Source organism: Gavialis gangeticus, unplaced genomic scaffold, assembly GCF_001723915.1.
Source record: "Gavialis gangeticus isolate Ggan-Ray unplaced genomic scaffold, GavGan_comp1, whole genome shotgun sequence".
Lineage (NCBI taxonomy): Eukaryota > Metazoa > Chordata > Crocodylia > Gavialidae > Gavialis > Gavialis gangeticus.
Genome location: NW_017729028.1, coordinates 32,253,164 through 32,272,280, shown reverse-complemented (window position 1 = coordinate 32,272,280; position 19,117 = coordinate 32,253,164). Strand labels below are relative to the sequence as shown.

The 19,117-nt window shown below is 46.2% G+C and overlaps 1 protein-coding gene across 1 annotated transcript in view; it reads left to right on the top strand.

Moving 5' to 3' along the window:
* PINX1 (PIN2/TERF1 interacting, telomerase inhibitor 1) overlaps positions 1-19,117 on the top strand; it is an 82,654-nt gene that overhangs the window by 11,928 nt on the left and 51,609 nt on the right. The window contains exons 5-6 of the mRNA XM_019520903.1: positions 4,595-4,687; positions 9,022-9,098. Coding sequence (XP_019376448.1) covers positions 4,595-4,687; positions 9,022-9,098 — 170 coding nt within the window. The remainder of the gene's footprint in view (positions 1-4,594; positions 4,688-9,021; positions 9,099-19,117) is intronic.

Below are 19,117 nucleotides of genomic sequence, written 5' to 3'. Positions count from 1 at the left end.
CCGGCAACAGATTTGTGCACCCACAGCGGGCACGGGGCTGCAGCCTGACCAGATTGGCATGTGCAGGAGCTGCCTCTGCAGCCCAGTAGGTAGGACCCCGCTACCACTGCTACACCACCAGCAACACAAGAAGTAATGGACTGGGGGGCGAGGTGGTGTGCTGCCCTTACTTTGTCCCACTGCCAGTTGTTCGACCTATACCCCACCGCCATGGCCCAGCCTCTGCTGTAGCTTCCCTCAGGCTGCAGCTCTACTCCAGAGGGGATGTGTGGTGGTGGGCAGTGTGAGCAGCCTAAGGAGACCACCAGCCTGGGCCATGGCAGCGGATTAGAGCTACAGTCCAGCGCACAACCAGCCAGCAGTGGGAGGAGGTGAGGGCAGTGCAACCCCCCCCGCGCACGCACGCACGCACGCACGCACACACACACACAGTCTGTTACTCCTCTCGCTGCTGGTGGCTCAGCTGGCGCAGGGGTCCCAGCAGTGATGATAGCAATGAGTCTCGCTGCCCCATTCTGCCCTCCTGTGCTAGGTCCCTGCAGAGGTGGCTTCTGCCTGTGCTGGTCCAGCCAGGCTGCAGCCCCAGGCTTGCTGTGGGTTCACAAATGTGGAGGCGGTGGGCACGTGCCCCCCATGCCTCACCCACAGATCCCCTGGGGGCAGTGAGTGAGGGGCACCAGCAGGCCTGGGGGGGTGGGAGGCTGTGGGTTTTGGGGTGAGGGGCACCAGTAGAGCCAGGGGGCTGTTTCTACTTAAATATTTACTGAGTTGAGACTGGCCGTCAGTGTTTACAAATGGGGTCCTGGTACAGAAAAGGTTGAGAACCACTGCTCTCCTTGAAAAGCCTGAGCCAGTTCAGAGGCTCACAACAGAAACATTCTCCATTATGTTTTTATCTCTGTCCATCTGCTTTGCTTGCTAGTGAAGAATCACGTCTGGCTTTTAAACGATGGCAGTTCCTTTCAGCTTTCACTTTTCCCACACCTGAGGAGCTGTTGCTTGAGTGAGCTAGAGTCAAAATCTACCTGTGTTTCAAATGTTGTGGTGGATGCAATTCAGCTAGGGGGTTGACACACACATGGGAGCAGGAAATGTGGCAAACGCTTCCAAAAGCAGCTACTTTTAAAGTCTTTTAACCAGGTTTTTGGCTTGGTTTATGTATGATTTTGGACCAGTTTCAATAGAGTGGTGCTGAACATGTAAGCAGGTGTTAACCAGTGGGGGACCAACATTTTAGGCAGCTGTGCCATGAATTTGCCTCACACCCTCTCTGAGTGCCACACTGATCCTCTTCCCCTTCCTCTTCTGCTGCTGTGCTTTCTGTTCCTTGTCCTGTGCTCCTTACCTCTCTGCTTTCTGCTTCCTGCCCTATCTGCCACATTGGTAGCTGGATGGATGCTGGTTTTTTCTATAGGCATGCTCTTAGGTTTTAATCTTGCAATTTATAGGGCCCAGGTGGAGCATCATGAAGTCCGTGAGGTTCTGCCTAGTACCACAGTTTGTCCATGTGCTGCTAGGTGGAGAATGGAGACCATAGTGTGGTTAGCAACTTTTGTACAGCATAATAAGGACTAATTGTAAGCATATGACAGCAGAAGGATTTGGCAGGGAGTTAAAAGAAAGATCAAAATGAGTCAATAGAGAAGCTACAGCTGCTCTTTTAATTAGCCGCAAACCTGCAGAGCTGCTTCTGAAGCTAAAGAACTGGCTCTTTTCAAGATCTGTATTATTGCAGTGCCTAGGAGCCGTAGACAAGAACCAGGAACCAGGACACCGTTGGGCTGGGGGCAGTAGGGAGGTGCCTGATGACGTTAGTAAAAGCTAGTAGGAATTTCAAAGGTCACAGTCACCTAAATAACCTTAAGAATCTTGCCCCCATATCTTATCTGAGGTACAGGAAGATGTGTTAGTTGTAACATGTGAGAAGATGTTTGTGATCTGTCCAAGAAGAAGTCCTCTGCTAAGTGTTTCAGAGGTGCGCCCTTATTGCTATTTCTGGTTTTACCAGTGTGGGACTGGAAGAGCAGCAAGGAGAAATGGCTTTCCAGAGATGCAGCGAGTCAGGGCAGAGGTGGGATTGCTGAACAGAGCTGTCTGAGCTCTGTGTTATATATATCCCCTTGGATCACCATGACCTCTGCAAAGTGGCCACAGGAACCATCTTCTGATCAAAGCTGCATTACTCTGACTGTGACGGTGAAAGGGACAGTATTGCTTTTTGTCTCTCCAATGGCTGGGAGCAGCTTCAAAGATAAGCTGGTCATAAAGTCAGATGCTGCAGTAAGAGCTGAATCTGGCAAGGTGGTCGACCCCAGCAGACTTCCTGCCTATGGCGGAGGGGGCTGGACTCGATGAAGTTGTGAGGTCCCTTCCAGCCCCTAGTGTCTATGAAATCTATGAAACTGTCAGCGAGATTTTGATATATTTTATCCTGCAGACATTCAGGCCAGTAAAACTCCAGAGCAGCACCTCTGAAACTGCTTTTTGGGCAACTGAGGCCCTGGGCAGATGTTACGCTTAAGATGTGATTAACCAGTAAATCATGTCTTAATTTGTTACCCTGCCACATGTGATAAAACAAGGAATAAATAAGCCGCAAAGTTATTACACAAAAAAAATGTAATTGAACATGGGGTCAGGTTGGGGGTCCTAGCCACAGGGTGTGCTCCCCAGGAGCCCTGTTAGCTGTGGGAACTCGCTGCTTGCTGGTGCAGGGGGAGCCTGGGATCATGATGCCAGGCTCCCCCTGCACCAGCAGTAAGGCATGATGGGGTCTGACGTTTGATCCCACAATCGAGCCTCTTGCCGTGGACACGTGGTATAGTGAGAAGTGCACTTGTGGGGCTCATGCATCAGATTCCATCACACACTTACTTGCATCTCTGCCAGGGGCCTAAGTGCTTATGGCGTGCTGGCCCTTCAGCTGCTGAATTGCATTGAAAGACACACAAAATACCCCTTAGAATTACCAGAGCTGGTAAGTGAGACAGTATTAAGCTATGATCCTAAGTTTTGAAAACCCTGGATCTAAATAGTTTTACCTGCTCATCCTCACAGTTTCTGAGCAGCTGGGAATTTGGTTGTATAAAATGGGGAAACAGTTTTTCCACAGCACTTTTAAAGCACATCACAAAGCACTTTATAAAAGGAGTCGCCATCTAAGGATCATTACTACTTTTAAGTGAATATTCCTGCAGCATTTGCCTAACTCTAATATTGGGGGTTGACAAGCCTTGGAGTAGGTGACATTGAAAGCTCCATCTACAGAATTTCTTGTGTCGGATACTAGGCAGACAAGGATCTTTGGGTCAATCTGATATCTTTTTATTAGTATAGTTGTGCTGGATACTGAAGTTCCACCGTAAAGCCACAAGAGGGTACTTGTGTCACTTGCTGAAAATTTGAAGCTGGGTTTGAAGCCCTGGGTGACAATTCCTCCTGTGCTTCCTTCAGTATTGTATATGAATGGTTTTGACTGCCATAGAATCAAAAGTGGTAGGTCCTTGGTGAGAGTGTCTTTATCGTGATTCCCACTTTCTACCCAAAACCTGCCTTTGCAGGCATTCGGTTTAACTGTACATTTTTCTCTGAAACTGAATTTCCTACCCTGGAGTACTGGACCTTCACCAGTTACAGATGTAAAGCTTAAATGCAAGGACTGAGTGGGTTGGGGATTGATAATGGGTACTCAGCCCTTTCTCTGTAGGTTGCAGGCTCAGCTCCAGCTCAGATCTTTCTAACTTGCTGGTTCCCCGAGCCGGTGAAGGGTAACAGTTCCCATGAGGCTATAACTTTGGTTTGCAGAGCCTTGATTATATGGGAGGGTAGATGAGATGGTACGATGCCCAAGCTGAGTTTGCAAGGGGTGGCAGTGAAGGAGGGAAAGGAAAGTTATAACTGAACAGGTTTGACTTGGATTCAAGATAATAAGCACAATCCCCCGATGCCATTTCCACTCACTCTTCAGGGCAGCACTGTTTGTGACAACAGTTTCTGTACATCAGAAGGCCTAGTTTTAAAAATCCCTTCTTGGCTCCTTTTTCCTGTGGGCCCAAGCAGTAGTAACTCATGTCTGTTGATTGCTGCTGCTAACTACCCCGTAGGTATCAGGCAGCAATGCACATCATGGTTGCAAAGCGAGCTTGTCTATTGGCTGTTTTCCACAATGATCGTGTCACCATTGTTGTTTATTGCAGTAACTGTGGTGTTGTGGAAACACGTGACAATCGGAGTTTCTCCTTGTTCTACAAATTGTTGTGTAAATGCTGTGTACAGCACTGAGTGCAATGTCCCCTCAACCTGATTAGCCTGTAGGAACTGTCAGAATGCAAATATTTAATAAGACCCTGTTCCTGCCAGAGAGAAGTGACCAGTGTTACTTGAAAAAGACACAGTAATTGAGTGTAATCAATAATAGATGGGAAGCGGGGAAGGTAGGTCTTTATTGGTAATAAGATTAGGCCGTACTGTGCTTGACACATTAGTCCTATATTTCAGCAATGTAGGGTGACTTAGGCTCGACTTGGGAAATGACATCCAGGGATGGGGTTCAGTGGTGAGCTGTCCTCTAACAAATGTAACCTTTGTCTTCTAGAGTCTTCAGCCAACGAACCAAAGAAAACGTTCAGTCTTGAGGAGAAAAGTAAATCCTCCAGGAAACGCGTTCATTATATGAAATTTGCAAAAGGTAAGAGGAACTTAGCTGTTCTTTCGTGAACCACAGCCAGGGTTGTAAAATGCATGTGCTAGGATGACAGATTACCCTCAGAGACTTAACATATGGCAACTGAACAGGAAGGGAAGAGTATCCCTGGGGCCACCTGCTTTAAGCTGTAATACAGACTTCACTTTTTTGATGGCATTATGCAGTTGTTGAATTATGTAGTCCCTGGCTATGGGAAGCTGCTATTTACTGAAGGAGGGTAAATATGCTGAATGATACTAAAAAGGAATGCAAAGATGATAATTAAAAGCTGCTGCTTAGGTGTCTGTACTGTTATATCCTCTGCAATCTCCAGTGACCTCTGAAGAGATCACGAGGATAAGATCATTGATATGATTAAGCAGTGAGAGGAAAGCCCTGTTACGCTGATCAGATATTCTTTCCTCTGGGAGCTGATGTCCTCATTCACCCAAATAATTAAATTTCAGCTCCTGAACTTTCTCCCTTTTTGCAGAGTGAAGGCTGCATCCTTCAGTCATCCTGATGCCTCCTCCTTTTGGCTCTTTCTGTAGCAGCAGTCCTATTCCACCATCAATTCTGTTTTCCTGTATATCAGCAAAAATTGGGGGGGCTGGGGAGGGGGCAGGATCAGTTTCATAATATTTTCCACTAACAGCTGCATTGTTAAAATAGAAAGCTCTGAGTAGCGTTGTTTTCCTGATAATAGATGCATCACGTAAAACAGTGGCAGTTGACTTCTGAATGGGGGACATGTTCCAGTGTTAATTCTGATGGAATAAATGGGCTCAAAGTCAGAGGCGTTAACATGACCCTTGTCACTGCACAACATAAAACAGGGGTTGGGATTTGGAGTAGATGCTTAGTTCTGTGGCAACTAAAAAAAAATTGTACTGGTCATTTAACCTTCTACCAAAAACCGAGAAAGAAAGGAAAATCATTTAAACATAGAATCATAGAAAATTAGGGTTGGAGAGGACCTCCAGAGGTCATGTAATCCAACCCCCTGCTCAAATAGGACCAGCCCCAACTAGATAATCCCAGGTAGGGCTCTGTCGAGTTGGACCTTAATCTCCAAGGATGGAGATTTCACAACCTCTCTACCCGTTCCTGTGCTTCACCACCCTTCTAGTGAGACAGTTTTTCCTAATATCCAACCTCAGCTTCCCTTGCTGCAACTTGAGCCCGTTGCTCCTTGTTCGGTCATCTGCCCCCACTCAGAACAATCTAGCTCCATCCTCTTTTGAACCCCTCTTCAGGTAGTTGAAGGCTGCTATTAAATCCCCCCTGAGTCTTCTCTTCTCTAGACTAAATGGCCCCAGTTCCCTCAGCCTCTCCTCACAAGCCGTGTGCCCCAGCCCCCCAGTCGTTTTCATTGCCCTCTTCTGGACTTTCTCCAATTTGTCCACATCCTTTCTGTAGTGAGGGAGAACAAACCTGGACTGCAGATGTGGCCTCCCCAGTGCTGAATAGAGGGGAATAATCACTTCCCTGGACCTACTGGCAATGCTTCTACCAATGCAGCCCAGGATGCCGTTAGCCTTCCTGGCAACAAGGGCACACTGCTGGCTCATATTCATCTTGTTGTCCACTGTCACCCCCAGGTCCTTTTCTGCAGAGCTGCTGCCCAGCCAGTCAGCTCCCAGGCTGTACCAGCACATTGGATTGTTCTATCCTAAATGCAGGACTTTGCACTTGTCCTTGTTGAACCTCATGAGATTGTTTAGGCCCAATCCTCCAATTTGTCTAAGGCAGTCTGAATCCTAACCCTACCCTGCAGCATATCTACTGTTCCCCCAGCGTGGTGTCATCTGCAAACTTGCTGAGGGTGCAATCAAACCCCTCTTCCAGATCGTTAATGAAGATCTGGAACAAAACTGGCCCCAGGACTGACCCCTGGGGCACCACTTGATACCAGCTGCCAACTAGACATTGAGCCATTGATTACTACCTTTTGAGTCTGATGATCCAACCAGCTTTGTGTTCACTTTACAGTCCATTCATCCAACCCATACTTCCTCAGCTTGCTTGCAAGAATGCTGTGGGAGATGGTATCAAAAGCCTTGCTAAAGTCAAGGTATATTACGTCCACTGCTTTTCCCACATCCACAGAGCCAGTTATCTCATTATAGAAGGCAATCAGGTTGGTCAGGCAGCATGACTTGCCCTTGGTGACTGTTTCTAATCACCTTGTCCTCCAAGAGCATAGAAATGGATTCTTTGAGGACCTGCTCCATGATTTTTCCAGGAGTTTAATACATAAAGTATTAAGGCTTCTTTGTTAACAATGTTCACATTCCCTTCAGCTCTAAAGAATTTTTATAAGGTTCCTCCCTTGATAACCTTACAATACTATGAAAGAGGGCAATTGTTATTTTCAGGGGAAAGCAGTAAAAATTAGATGGATTGAATATGTTAAAATCCAGCTCTACTTGCCTGAAGACAAAGCAAAACTACAGGCAAGAGGTTGGACTAGATCAGCATTTCTCAGCCCATGGGTCACGACCCAAAAGTGGGTCTGAAGGATATGTGAAAGGGTTGGAAACAAACTTTAAAAATGAATCAACAAACTTAAAAAATGGACTCTCCTTTAAAGGGAAAAATGTGAGAAACAGTGGCTTTTCCCTTGCAGGCTGACAGAGCTCCAGCCTGCAGGGGGCTGCTTGGGACCCACCATGCCCCACAAACTACCCTCTGCCCCACACACTGCAGGCCTGGGGCCTGGGGTAGGAGGCAGAAAAGTCAGCAGTGAAGGACACTGGGTCGGGACTGGCCATTGAAGTTTGCAAAGGGTCCCGGTACAAAAAAGGTTCAGAACGACTGGGCTAGATGATCTCTGGAGGTCCTTTCCAGCTCTACTGTTCTCTGATGCTGTGATACATCACCAGAGGAAAAAGAAAGAATGGCAGAGATGGAAGATGTAGCTTCTGTTTCTGATGCTGATTCTGACTTGTGACTTCACTGTGAGAGGATGCCAAGTCCAGCTCATGGGTTTTGACAGTCGCACCTGTTTGTACCAGCATCAGGCGAGCCATTGCTGCCTTCTGGTCAAGGCTCGCAGTGGTTTTACAAATGTGGTCTTGGTTGGCTAAGCCAGATTATTAAACAAAAACAAAGAGAGGAGCCTAGAAAAGAAGACCTGAGGTGTGGAGGAAGGAAGTAACAACAGGAACATGATCTCCCTTTCCTGGTGGTGGCCGTGATTTAGCTGAAGCCAGCAAAGTGATTTGGAGCCCTCTCCATGGCTCATTGTAGACTGGGTGTCTCATAGGACAAGGGCAGCATAGGCCTGCTGATGTTATGGATTATGGGGTCCTGGGAGATGATGAGGATAGCAGCCAGGATGGTAAAGCTCATTTACACATTCTCTTGACGTCAGGAGCAAAGCAAGGACCCTATAAAGGCTTGGTTGTTGGAATAGCCTGTCCTCTCATTATTTTCTCTGCAAGTTAAGCCTGATGATGGCACAGCAGCTTTGGTTTGTGGACTTTGGGTCTCTCTCCTGGTTGACCAGACTTGATCCCCCACATAGCCATCAGGTTATATCAATATTTCTGCTCATTAGACCTAGTGTGTTCTTTCTTCTATCTTTAACTGATTTTTTTTTTTTTTACACCAATTTTCTTCAACAAGTTAGACAAGACCTCTGTATAGCTGGCCTCATCACAGGCTGCAGCTAAGTTCTGGTAGTATCTCAGGATGTCATGTTGCTCCTTCTTTCTTCTCCTTCTGCACTTTCTCCACTCCAGCAGTATTCGACCACTCTAGTGATCAGATGGAGTCCTTGAAAATATTTTAGAGACCTGTTATGTTAGAGCCATGTGGTATGCTCAAAGGTAGAAGTTGTGCTCCTCAGAAGCAGCTTCCAGGTAAAGTCCCTCCTGAGCAGTGGTGGCTTTTTCACATCGACAGCGTGTGAGACAGGATGCGAGACCCATCAAGGGCCTGTGAGAACTTGAAGACACAGCTTCTCCCTGGTCTAACCCCATGTGCAGAGGGACACCGACCTTTCTTCCCTCTGAAATGGGACAGCCTGCTTCCCCTCTGCATCCTGGTAATTGGCTATGCCTGTGTTTTCCTTGCCTCCTTTGAAATGCCTTTCAAACCTAAGGGAGCGCAGATGCAAGTGTTTGTGTTCACCTTAGCATAGCCCCCTTCCACCAGTGGGTAGTTTGTCTTCTCACCATCTGTTTCCCCACCCATTCTTCTGCACATGAAGGTATAACATCCTCCATCTCCCCAGAAACAGGTTCTCTGATCCAGCAGTTTGGTTTTTATGTTGTCCTGCAAGGATTTATGATCCTTAAGAGTAATGTTTGTATTCCTTTGCTTTCTCTCAGGCAAGGATCTCTCTTCCCGCAGCGAAGAGGACCTGTCCTGTATTTTTGGGAAACGAAACAAGAGTTCAAAGACTCAGGTAAATCAGTAGGGTTAGCAACTTCTCTCTGTTTCCTGAACATTTTGCTTTCTAAAGAAACCACTCAACATCTCCAAGTGCGTTGCTGCACATGACTTTCACATGCTTTTCAAGGAGCACTGGGTCTTTTGTATGTACAGTGACCATGTCTTCCACGTTGAAGCTGATGGTAGATGAGCAAGCTTTCAACTTCTTCGTTATAGTGTGAGTTTAGTGGATGTTTTCAGGATCTACAGTAGACATAACTTCTCTAAAACAAGCTGGTACCAAACCTCTAGAAGGATGTATTGTTAATGTTTTCTACTTTACACACAGTATACAGCACTCAGGGAATCAAATGCATTTAATTTAATTTGAAGGTTATACCGCTATTGTAAATATAACATACAGTAGTCAGAAAACAGCAGCCTGTTTCAGCAGACTGGTTCCTATTTTTACTACGGGGGGTGATCGTTTACAAATATTTAACACAAGGGGCTATTTAATGTTGCACTGGATATGGTGACTTGGAGCAACTTTTATGGCCCTATACATAGCGACCAGTTCTGCTATTACATACTTTCTTGGGCTTTGCTTACCTCAAGGGAGGTAGAACATGAAGTCCAAGTTAGTGTTGATAGACCCACCTTGTCTTGTAGGAGTGAACTTCCACTGTACAGAGGTGGTGCCTTGTGGATCAGGGAAGTGTTTGCCACGTTATTACACAAAACTACATGTGCTAGAGTAGGGGTGGACAACCTGGGGCATGCAAGCTACAAGTGGCCTTGGCACACCCCGTGTGTGGCAGGTGGCACAGCAGCAGATAAGGCAGAAAGCAGAAAAACAGATAGGGCAGAAAGCAGAACATTGTACCTGGCAAGCGAAGGGGACTAGAGGTGGCACTTAAGGAAGGCTTAGTTTGTGGCACACCTGCCAGAAGGTTGGCCTTCACTGTATTAGAGCAAGACTGTGCAGAGCCTCACACAGCCTGCATTTAGATGAATCCTGAAGCTGTTCTAAATCTTTACCAGAAGCCAAAAACGTTGAACTGGGGGCAGGGATGTGTTGCAATATTTTTACTCTGGCAATTCTGTTAGTAGCAAATATGTGTAGACCAGCAGTTCCCAGTCTGTAGTATGGGTACCACCAGTGGTATGCAGACAACCTGTCAGTGGTACGTGTTAACAGATTTATTATAATTACTTTATATGACCAAAATTTGCTGGTGGTACTTATGGTTGAACTAAAAAATTTGCTGGTCGTATCTTTTTAAGGTTGTATCGTTTTAAATTGGTGGTGCACGATCTGTCACACTGGGAACTGCTGGTGTAGGATGTTCAAATCCTGACTCGAAGAAATTAGGGAAACCTTCAGAAAAACCCCCAAATGACAGTACATGGTTTAAAAACCACTATTAATGACAGGACAAAGCTTCTGGGTCATGTCCCATGGAGGTATTTTGTGTTGCTGTTTTCCAGTATCTAATACTTTGAAAAAGAGAGACCTTGATTGGGAGTAGCTAGGGCAGGGGTGGGCAGTTATTTTAGGTGGAGGGCCGCTTACTGAATTTCAGCAAGCTATCGAGGGCTGCATGACAGGCAGCCAGGGGCAGATGTATATTAATTTTCTAAATTTTTTAGGGGCCCCGCGGGCCAGATAGGATGGCCTGGCAGGCCACATCTGGCCTGCGGGCTGCATTTTGCCCACCCCTGAGCTAGGAGGTATCAGATCTAAGCTTTATGGGTACAACAGTGCAATTCCAAAACTATAATTAATTAAAATAATTGAGCTTAGAGAAGACTTAAATTTAACCAACTGACAAGTGTCTTGTCATCAACTATAATAATAAGCCTATTGTTTTATAAGTCATGTCTTTTGGGCTAGATAGTTTGGGAACACTCCATGAGCTGCATTGTAGTTGGTCTTCATTTATTCAGACCTGGGATAGACTTTTGGTCTTTGAGCCCACAGTAGCTACTAGAGGCCAAAGGGACCATAAGTGTTTAGTAGTAGAGATCCCTTGAAGAATCCATCTAGTACAGGGTTATAGACATACTTTTCAGCTCTTTTGCTAAGGATAGTCCCTTTTGTTGCATCGAGATGAAGCAGAACATGTGGGGACTTGCTGTCTGTCTGTAGTTTTCAGTTACCTGATCTCAGTTCATTAACCTTTGTTATTGAAGATAGCTATCCATTCAGTAGATGTTTGGACCTATGATGGTTGTTCTTCCACTTTGTCATGTAGAGCACATTGAAATCTTCTGGTGGAAGGCACTGTAGAAATTCAGAATATTTGCATGAGCCAAGGGTTTTTTGGGGTTGATAACTTTTAGTGAACCAACTGCATGATTGGGATGAAATTAAATAAGCTTTCAAATGCAAGGCATTCTTCACGTCTTGCATAATACTGCAGCATCACTGCAACATTACCAATGATTTCTATGTGTAAATCTATATAAGCTATGCAGACTTCCATATATAAAGGGTAGTAGCTTGTGATTTACGCCTCCGTGCCTTTCCCCTACTGAACAACGTGAGGGTTTGGGATTGTAGAATCAGCACGCTCTCCATGGTATAATTCCCTCTTTGTGCCCAGATTTCTACACGGCAATACAGACACAGGAGGTAAGGTGACTTGGAGATGTGTTGTCTCCCTTTGGGTCCCTTTTGCAACCAGGAGTAGACCCAACTAGTAGCAATGCAGTTCCTTCTTCAGCCTTCCTAGTTGCAAACCAGTAGCTCTCCCTTCCTTGTGGACCACAGAGATCAGTGAACTTTAGCCATGTCAAAACTGTATCACATAGCCCCTCCAGCTAAGGGGCATGCACTGCTTGCCGTAGAGTAGTGATATTGTGTAGTGCTGCCAGTGGCACTACATGAAATATCAGTTTTAAATGATATTTTTCAGGTTTATGTAGGCTCCATTTTGAAACCTCTGGACACTGGGCATTTTGCTGATGTGGCCAAAAGAGACCACTGCCAATGCAGGAAAGAGCTGTAATTCTCCTAGAAAGTAGCTGCTCATATCTGTTCCTGTTCAGAGATCTCATAGGAAGAGTCCTGGTTCCCCGTTCACACTGTGGCAGTTCACCATCCCCGGCCTTGTGATTATAGTTGCTTCAGCTATTGACAGCCATAATTGAATGCTGTTATCCCTGTACCAGACAAGCTGGAACAAACCCACTGACAAGTTGGACAGCCCTGCTGTAGATAGTACTTCAGTTTCCTGGGTTCTTCAGGTGGCAGTTTTCCAAAATATTAAATTCCTTTTAAATTTAAAAGAAAAAAAAAACCCATAACACCCGGGGAAGTGTCTGACGGAAGTTTGACTTGGACTAAATGAGTTCTCAGCAGGGAAGACCTAGTTATAGCATCACTGTTGATCTTTTTGAAGTGAGGGGTTTTTTATTACAATTCCTGTTTGTTTCACAGGAGTGCCTAGAGGTCCCAGTCAAGGATTAGGACTCCGCTGGGTTTAATGTATTGCAGACGTGCAGGAAAAAAAGACCATCCCTGCCCCGGTTTGGGCTTATGGTATAGCACATTAAACAGATTAGTGGGTGGATGCAACAGGGGAGTGGGGCAGAAGGGAATAGTAAAATGGGTCAATTTTTGTACAGTAAATAGTTTTTCTTGCAGGCTGTTGGCAGGTGCCATCACTGTATAGGAGTCATGGCAGGGGTGAACATTGATGAGAGATTGAGGGATATGGGATCTGGTCTTTGGATTTATTTAGTTTTTCTGTGGGGGCCAGGGGTGGAGTTTGTCTAATGAATAAAGGATCTCATTCTCATGAGACAACGCAAATATATTGGTGAGACAAACGGATTAACTGGTGAGACATGTCAGCAATGGTGCAACAAAGGAGATAATCAGCATTGCGATGAAATGATTCATCTGATGAGTAGGGTGGGGCTAAATCACGCAGGTCCTTAAAGGTAAAGAAGCTTGTATCTGTGGTTGGGATGAAAGGGTTGCCCACGGAAGGCCACAGAGTTGGGTAACAGTCATAATTTTGAGCCAGGAAAATAATCTTCATTTCCATTATGGGCAGCTGCCATCTCTCCTATAGCTGTTCCTTCCTTAACGCAGTGGTACCCTGGTGTTCTGGACACGGCGGATGCACCATTCCCTTTTCAACGGGCATTTTCTTCCTCCCTCATCGTGGCTGTCAGCAAGCATTTTCCTGTTTGGATTCATGACCAACAAAGTCTCGAACAGCAGATTAGTTTGGGGTGGGTAATGGGCCGATTTTAAAATCCAGACTGGCTCATCTTGAAGGTTAATCCGAGTCCCTAGCACGGGACCTGGCATGGCCTGGGATTGCTTTGCCTAAGGGAACGTCTTGTGTCATGCTGTAGTGAGCAGGAATACCTGAGCTGGTTGCCCGTGCTAAAAGCCAGGGGTGGTGACAGGCCATTGTCCTGAGGGCTCTGGATTGCTGGAATTTCATAAAATCATAAACATGAGGGTTGCAGGGACCTCAGGAGATCACATCTAGTCCAGCCCTCTGCTCAAAGCTGGATCAGCCCCAACTTGGGCTGAAGTCGCCTTCAATTTGTGACCTTCTGCAAAAGATGTCAGGTTTGATAGGCTTTTAGGGCCTGTGGATTTGCTTCCCATGACCCTGGAAGGGTGCAGGAGTCTGGCTAGCCGAGATCCTGCTGAAGGAATTAATTCAGGAGGGATCTGACTAGCCAGGATCCTACTGGAGCGATTACTTGAATGCTTCTGGGACTTCATTGTCAGTATCGTATTGTTAATAATGTTAGGGCACTGAGAGCTGTGGATGGGGCCCTTCTTAATTATTTTAAGCCTTTGACTAAATAAATTAATAACTGTTTCCTTCAAGATAAATGGTGTGGCCAAGCACAGCCTTTTTTAAATAAACTACAGAGGGACCTCTGTAATGTCTCCCTTTAAATAAAAAAAAAAAACAAAAAAAACAAAAAAAAAAAAAAAAAAAAAAAAAAAAACCAAAACAACACACAAAACCCCTGCGAAAACAATGGCTGGGCTTTGGAGCTCACCTAAATTGGAAGCGTCTGCAGTTTTTCTCAGGGAGACAATGAGTGATCGAAAATATTGAATTGTAATTACGACGCTCTCCAGGGACCCCGTGGTGGGACCTGCTTTGCAGGGCAGCGACTGCCGGGCTTCTCCCCCACCCCACCCCCCACCCCAATTTTCTCACTTGCTTTGGAGAGCTCGGGGCTGGGGAGACAGAAAAACAAATTCCATTAGTTCCTATCTGGTTGAACTTCCTGGAACCCCCACGATTTTTTTTTCTCTTCTCAGAATTTCCTTCCTCCATCCAGCTGTGTTTCCTGATGAAGCCTTATCACTGGAGAAAATACTCCTGAGTGAGACTGAGGATTTGGGAATGAGTTACAGGCAGCCCCAGCTTGTAAGCTGAACAACATGATTCTGGCACCGACTGACTTCGGGGTAGGGTGGGGGGAGCTGTGATTTGCTGGAACACTTGTAATAAGTCATTTACTGATGCAGGGTGGGGGGAAGACTACTGAGTGCTTAAAGCTCGTCTCACTTCCATGTCTTAGGCCATCCGATTAGTAATCCGCTTCCTCAAATTGCAAAAAACTTGGATGCCGTCATGCCTGAAGTTCCCTTAAACAGCTAAATCCAAGTAGCCTGTATCCCTCCAGGTATGGGGCAATCTTCTCCCTGTTAGTCACGCAGAATTACAGCCATCCACCCTCGTGCTTTCTACAGAAATTGTCTTCCAATATGTTTTGCAGCACTTCCTCAGCTGACTTGTGTTTCCCAGCAGCTACCGGCTAGTGCTAAAACAGACCTGAAAGTTTTCCACCTGACTTTGCCCAGGGCTCGCTGCGAGACCGTGAGCAAGCCGTTCTCATCCCTCTGGGCCTGGTTTCTCTCTCTGGAAAAAGTATTCCTACATGAGATGGGTTTGGTGAGGCGTCCCAAACATCTTAGGCAAATCACAACCTCTCTGGTGGTGTTTCCCCCTGTGCAACCTGAAGGGATCTGTCACAGGGGTGACTGAGTTTTCATTTGCGAGATGTTTTTTAAAGTTCTGTGTATGGAAAGAGGAAGTTTAGTTAGCAAATCATAATTTCCAGTGCTACCGTCTATGTTCAGCTACCATATGGTGGTCAGAATTAGGATACACGACGCAGAAAGGACATAACAAAGCTGGAGAGAGTCCAAACAGAGTTTAGTAAAATGGCTCCAGGGTCAGAGGGCACGTCCTAGAAGGAGAGAGTGAATAGGTTCATCTTGGAAAAGAGGCAGGAGGGAGATGACCTTGCTGTCTATAAATATCTGGGTGAGGGGGTGAAAAAGGAAGAAGAACGTCGTATTCACGGTAATCAAAAGCAAGACCCTGGAGTCTTAGAAAAGGGAAGACTGAAGCTGGATCTTTAGCAGGCTTCCTAACGGTGATATCAGGCAGTCAATGGAATAATCTCTCGAGGGAAATCCAGGCCCCTTCAATAAGCGAAGGCAAGAAAAACTGTATTTAACACTTAGGCATGTGGCTTATTTAAACCACTTCAAAAAAATGTGGCTCTCACGGCATGGCCTATCTCTGTCCTCTGTAGACCTCCATGGTGGTCTCTCATTAGAGCATAAGTGATGTACTGGGCTGTGCAGGGTCTAGCCAATGGTCCGTGTAACCCAGTACCCTACCTCCGACAGTGAGAAACAGTAGATGCTTAGAGGGGGACTATTAAGAGAAGTCATGGGCCATATGCTTGAATGCACTGCAGCTAGTTCCCCTTGCTGCATTATTTGGTGTGGATGTTATGCATCCAGCCTTGGACCTTGGGCCTAGAAATTATAACTTGGCCCAGGCTGTACCAAGATTTTGTCAGAGCTGGGATTAAAATTTAGGATGTCGTGACTGCTGTTCTGTGCTCGATGCGTGTCCTGTACGTATCAGCAGCAAATGTGAAAGGCTGACTGAAGAGTGCTCAGTGCAAGTGTTATCAAGAGGGATAAATGTTGTTCAGAACAATGACCCCCCTGTAAAGGAAATAAATCTAGTAAATGAGAAGAAATGGTCTTGTAACAAAGCATTGGATGTTGGAACAGCTGTTTAAATACTGAAGTCCTTCCATTGTAAACACTGATCAAAATCTCCTGTGACCATGCAACTATGGTACAGCCATCTTTGTGCAACTTCCAGTTTTTTTGTGAAGGCTGCTCCTGGCAGTTTGAGGGCTGCGTTGTCTTTTTGCACCTTTCCAAAAATCAGTGGTCTGGGAAGTGGGAAGAGAAGAAAATTCTTGATCACGTACTATGAAGTCTGCTAAGTAATGCAAGTGCTTTCTGCCTGCCTGGAAGCCTTGAGAGGTTCCTTTATATATGAGCCCCAATTTTGGAAGAAAGAATTTTTTTAGGAGCCCTTCCAAAGACCTGGTGTTCTCTTTTTCCTTAAACCATCATGGCTTGCTTGCTAGAGCTTGTGTGTGCGCACAAGCATATGTGTGTGTGCATGTGTGTATATATGTGTGTGTGTATGTATGTATATATGACCTGAGACCATGTATGTTGTGTAAGTAGCCAAAGAATCAGATCATGCTCCCCTTAAAGTCAATGACCGCTCTTACTGACTTTGGGAGCTTTGTCTTCTGAATCATAACATTAATATAAATTCCCACCCCCGGTTCTATTATATTACATCTGCAGACTTTTGAGTGTTGCTGTGCTACACACCAGGGCCCATGGTAATTTTGCAGCAAAATCAGAGACAGCTCCCTTCTCTAAAAGTAGATTCTTTTAGCAGCTTTTAGCCCTGTAGAAAGCCTTTTACCCATTTTTAATCAATTCCAGGGTCTATCCAGGAGAGGGCAGTGGTACACACAAATGCATCTCAATACAAATCCAGGGTTCAAGCCACTACCTTGCATCTTGTGTAGTCACCTCCACTAGTGCAAGGAGGGTATGTGACCCTACTGTTCTGATTCGAAAGCTGGGCAAAAGTGCTATGCAGGGTGCTGAGATGCAATGACGGGGGCCCGTTACGTTACTCAATTATAGTTGTTGCAAAAGGTGGGGTTATTCCAAGAGCATTGATAATAGTCCTTTATCTAGCATGGTAGCATAGGAGTGCTCGTAATACAGAAGAGCATGATGTTTTTTACAAATATCACCAAAAGGTGCCTCTTTTGTAAGTAACCTGTTAATCAGCTATGGATAAATTACCGCTCTTCGTGTCTCAGCAGCGTGTGAACGAGATGTGTCCCAATCTGGAGGAACTGGTGCTTTTCTCCTTTTCTGTTCGTCGGCGTGGAGTCCTGCCTCTAGCTGTTCATTCCTTGGGGGTTTTATTAGGAACCGAAACAGAACTGGGGGGGGAGCTCTTTTGATTTATCTTCTTCCCTTCCCTTTCGGTCACTTCGATAGGCTAAAAGAGCCGAGTTGGCTTTAATGCGTTGCCGTTAGAGACCAAGCATTAGCTGAAATAAACCATCATGCCTCACAGTGAAAAATGTCCCCTGATTGGCTAATTAATCAGTCAAAGGGGAATGACATGGCTCTCGGCTTGAGGGACTCTGCTGCAGAGGTAAACAGGTCGTTGATAAATGGTTTGCCCACAAATTCATATATCAAGAAAACTTAGTCATTTTTTAACTGCACTTTGTGTGAAAGCTACACTGTGTTTTTGGAGGCAAATTTTTTGCTGCTCTTGCTTTTTATATTGTGGTTTTTAGGTGGCAAATTTTTTTTAAGAGGAGAAGCCCAGATATAACTTTCTGTTGCATTTATTGCTTTCCTATTTTCTGAAGTGTGAAAAGTCTCCCTCTGTAAAAACAACCTTAGGGACGTCAGTCATTGCCATGCGTTTGTAGTGAAGGAGTCTGGTAGGGTATCGGATCGGGTCAGGGTGGTTAATAGCTTTCATCTTTTAAGCACATTTAGGTAGTTCAGTGGGCCGTGTCCAACACCCGCGTCTTGCCTGAATGACGACTGCCCTCCATAAGTAGGCCTGGCAAAGTCATTGGGAAGCCCAAGGAGTAAGGTGCTTTTTGATGTCAGTAATCTGGCTGTATCTATATAAGACCTGATTCTGCTGTTCATACCCCAGGGAGTCTCTAACTTCAGGGTGTGCAGTTATTTGTGCTGGAGGGACACTAACCAAGTTTTGGTGAGCTACTGGGGGCAGGGGAAGGTGGGATTGCGATTGAGCCTATCCGGCTGCTGCCGGGACCCTGAGGGAAGGCTGCATCCTACTCCACTGTGCTGCAGCCCGGGCCAGGACTTCTCTGCCCCCTACATCCTTTTTGCCCACTTCTTCCATACCCTGGTTGGCTTGCTGTTGGCACCGCGCAATCCTGGCACCATGGCTGCGGGCAGCCGGGCCTGCATGGCATGGGGCATGATGCAGCGTGCCGAAAAGCCATGCTACCCATCGTGATGAGTCACTGCTGCCACACTGTAGAAGTCAGGGGCAGCTGCCCTGAGCCAAGCCCTCCTTCCCCGCCGGCAGCTGGCATGGATTCACCTCCTAGCGGTGCCGCAGCAGCAGCTGGCTGCGGTGGGCAGGTGAGACGGCTGTTTGGTCTGCAGCATCCTACCTCATCCCATGCCGGCCCTGCTGCTGGTGCCCACAGTGCCAGAACTGTGCAGCCGCTGTGCCAACGGGATACTGGGGATGGGGATTAATGCAAGGGTGGGGATGGAGGAATCTGTGCACCGTATGGCCCAGCCCCAGCTGCAGCAGAGCAGAGCAATACAGGGTGCAGCCATCCCTCCACAGGCTCCCAGTGGTGGCCAGCCGGCTGGCTGCGACCCACAGGCTGTATTTTGCCCTCCCTTGCTCTAACTCCACATGCACTCCACTCCTTGATGATCCTATGGGACATTTCAAGGAGTAAGAAATAGCTGAAGGAGCTTGCACGAGACTGGCAGGTCTTGAAAAGGCATAATTTAATTTGCAGTTGTAAAACAATTTCATCCAGATGGCTGGTGATGGGGGGAGTGGAGTTTAAACAGGAACGATTGAGCCACAATAGGAAAGGTTTAATTAGCTAGGCAAACGAAGATAAAAGAAG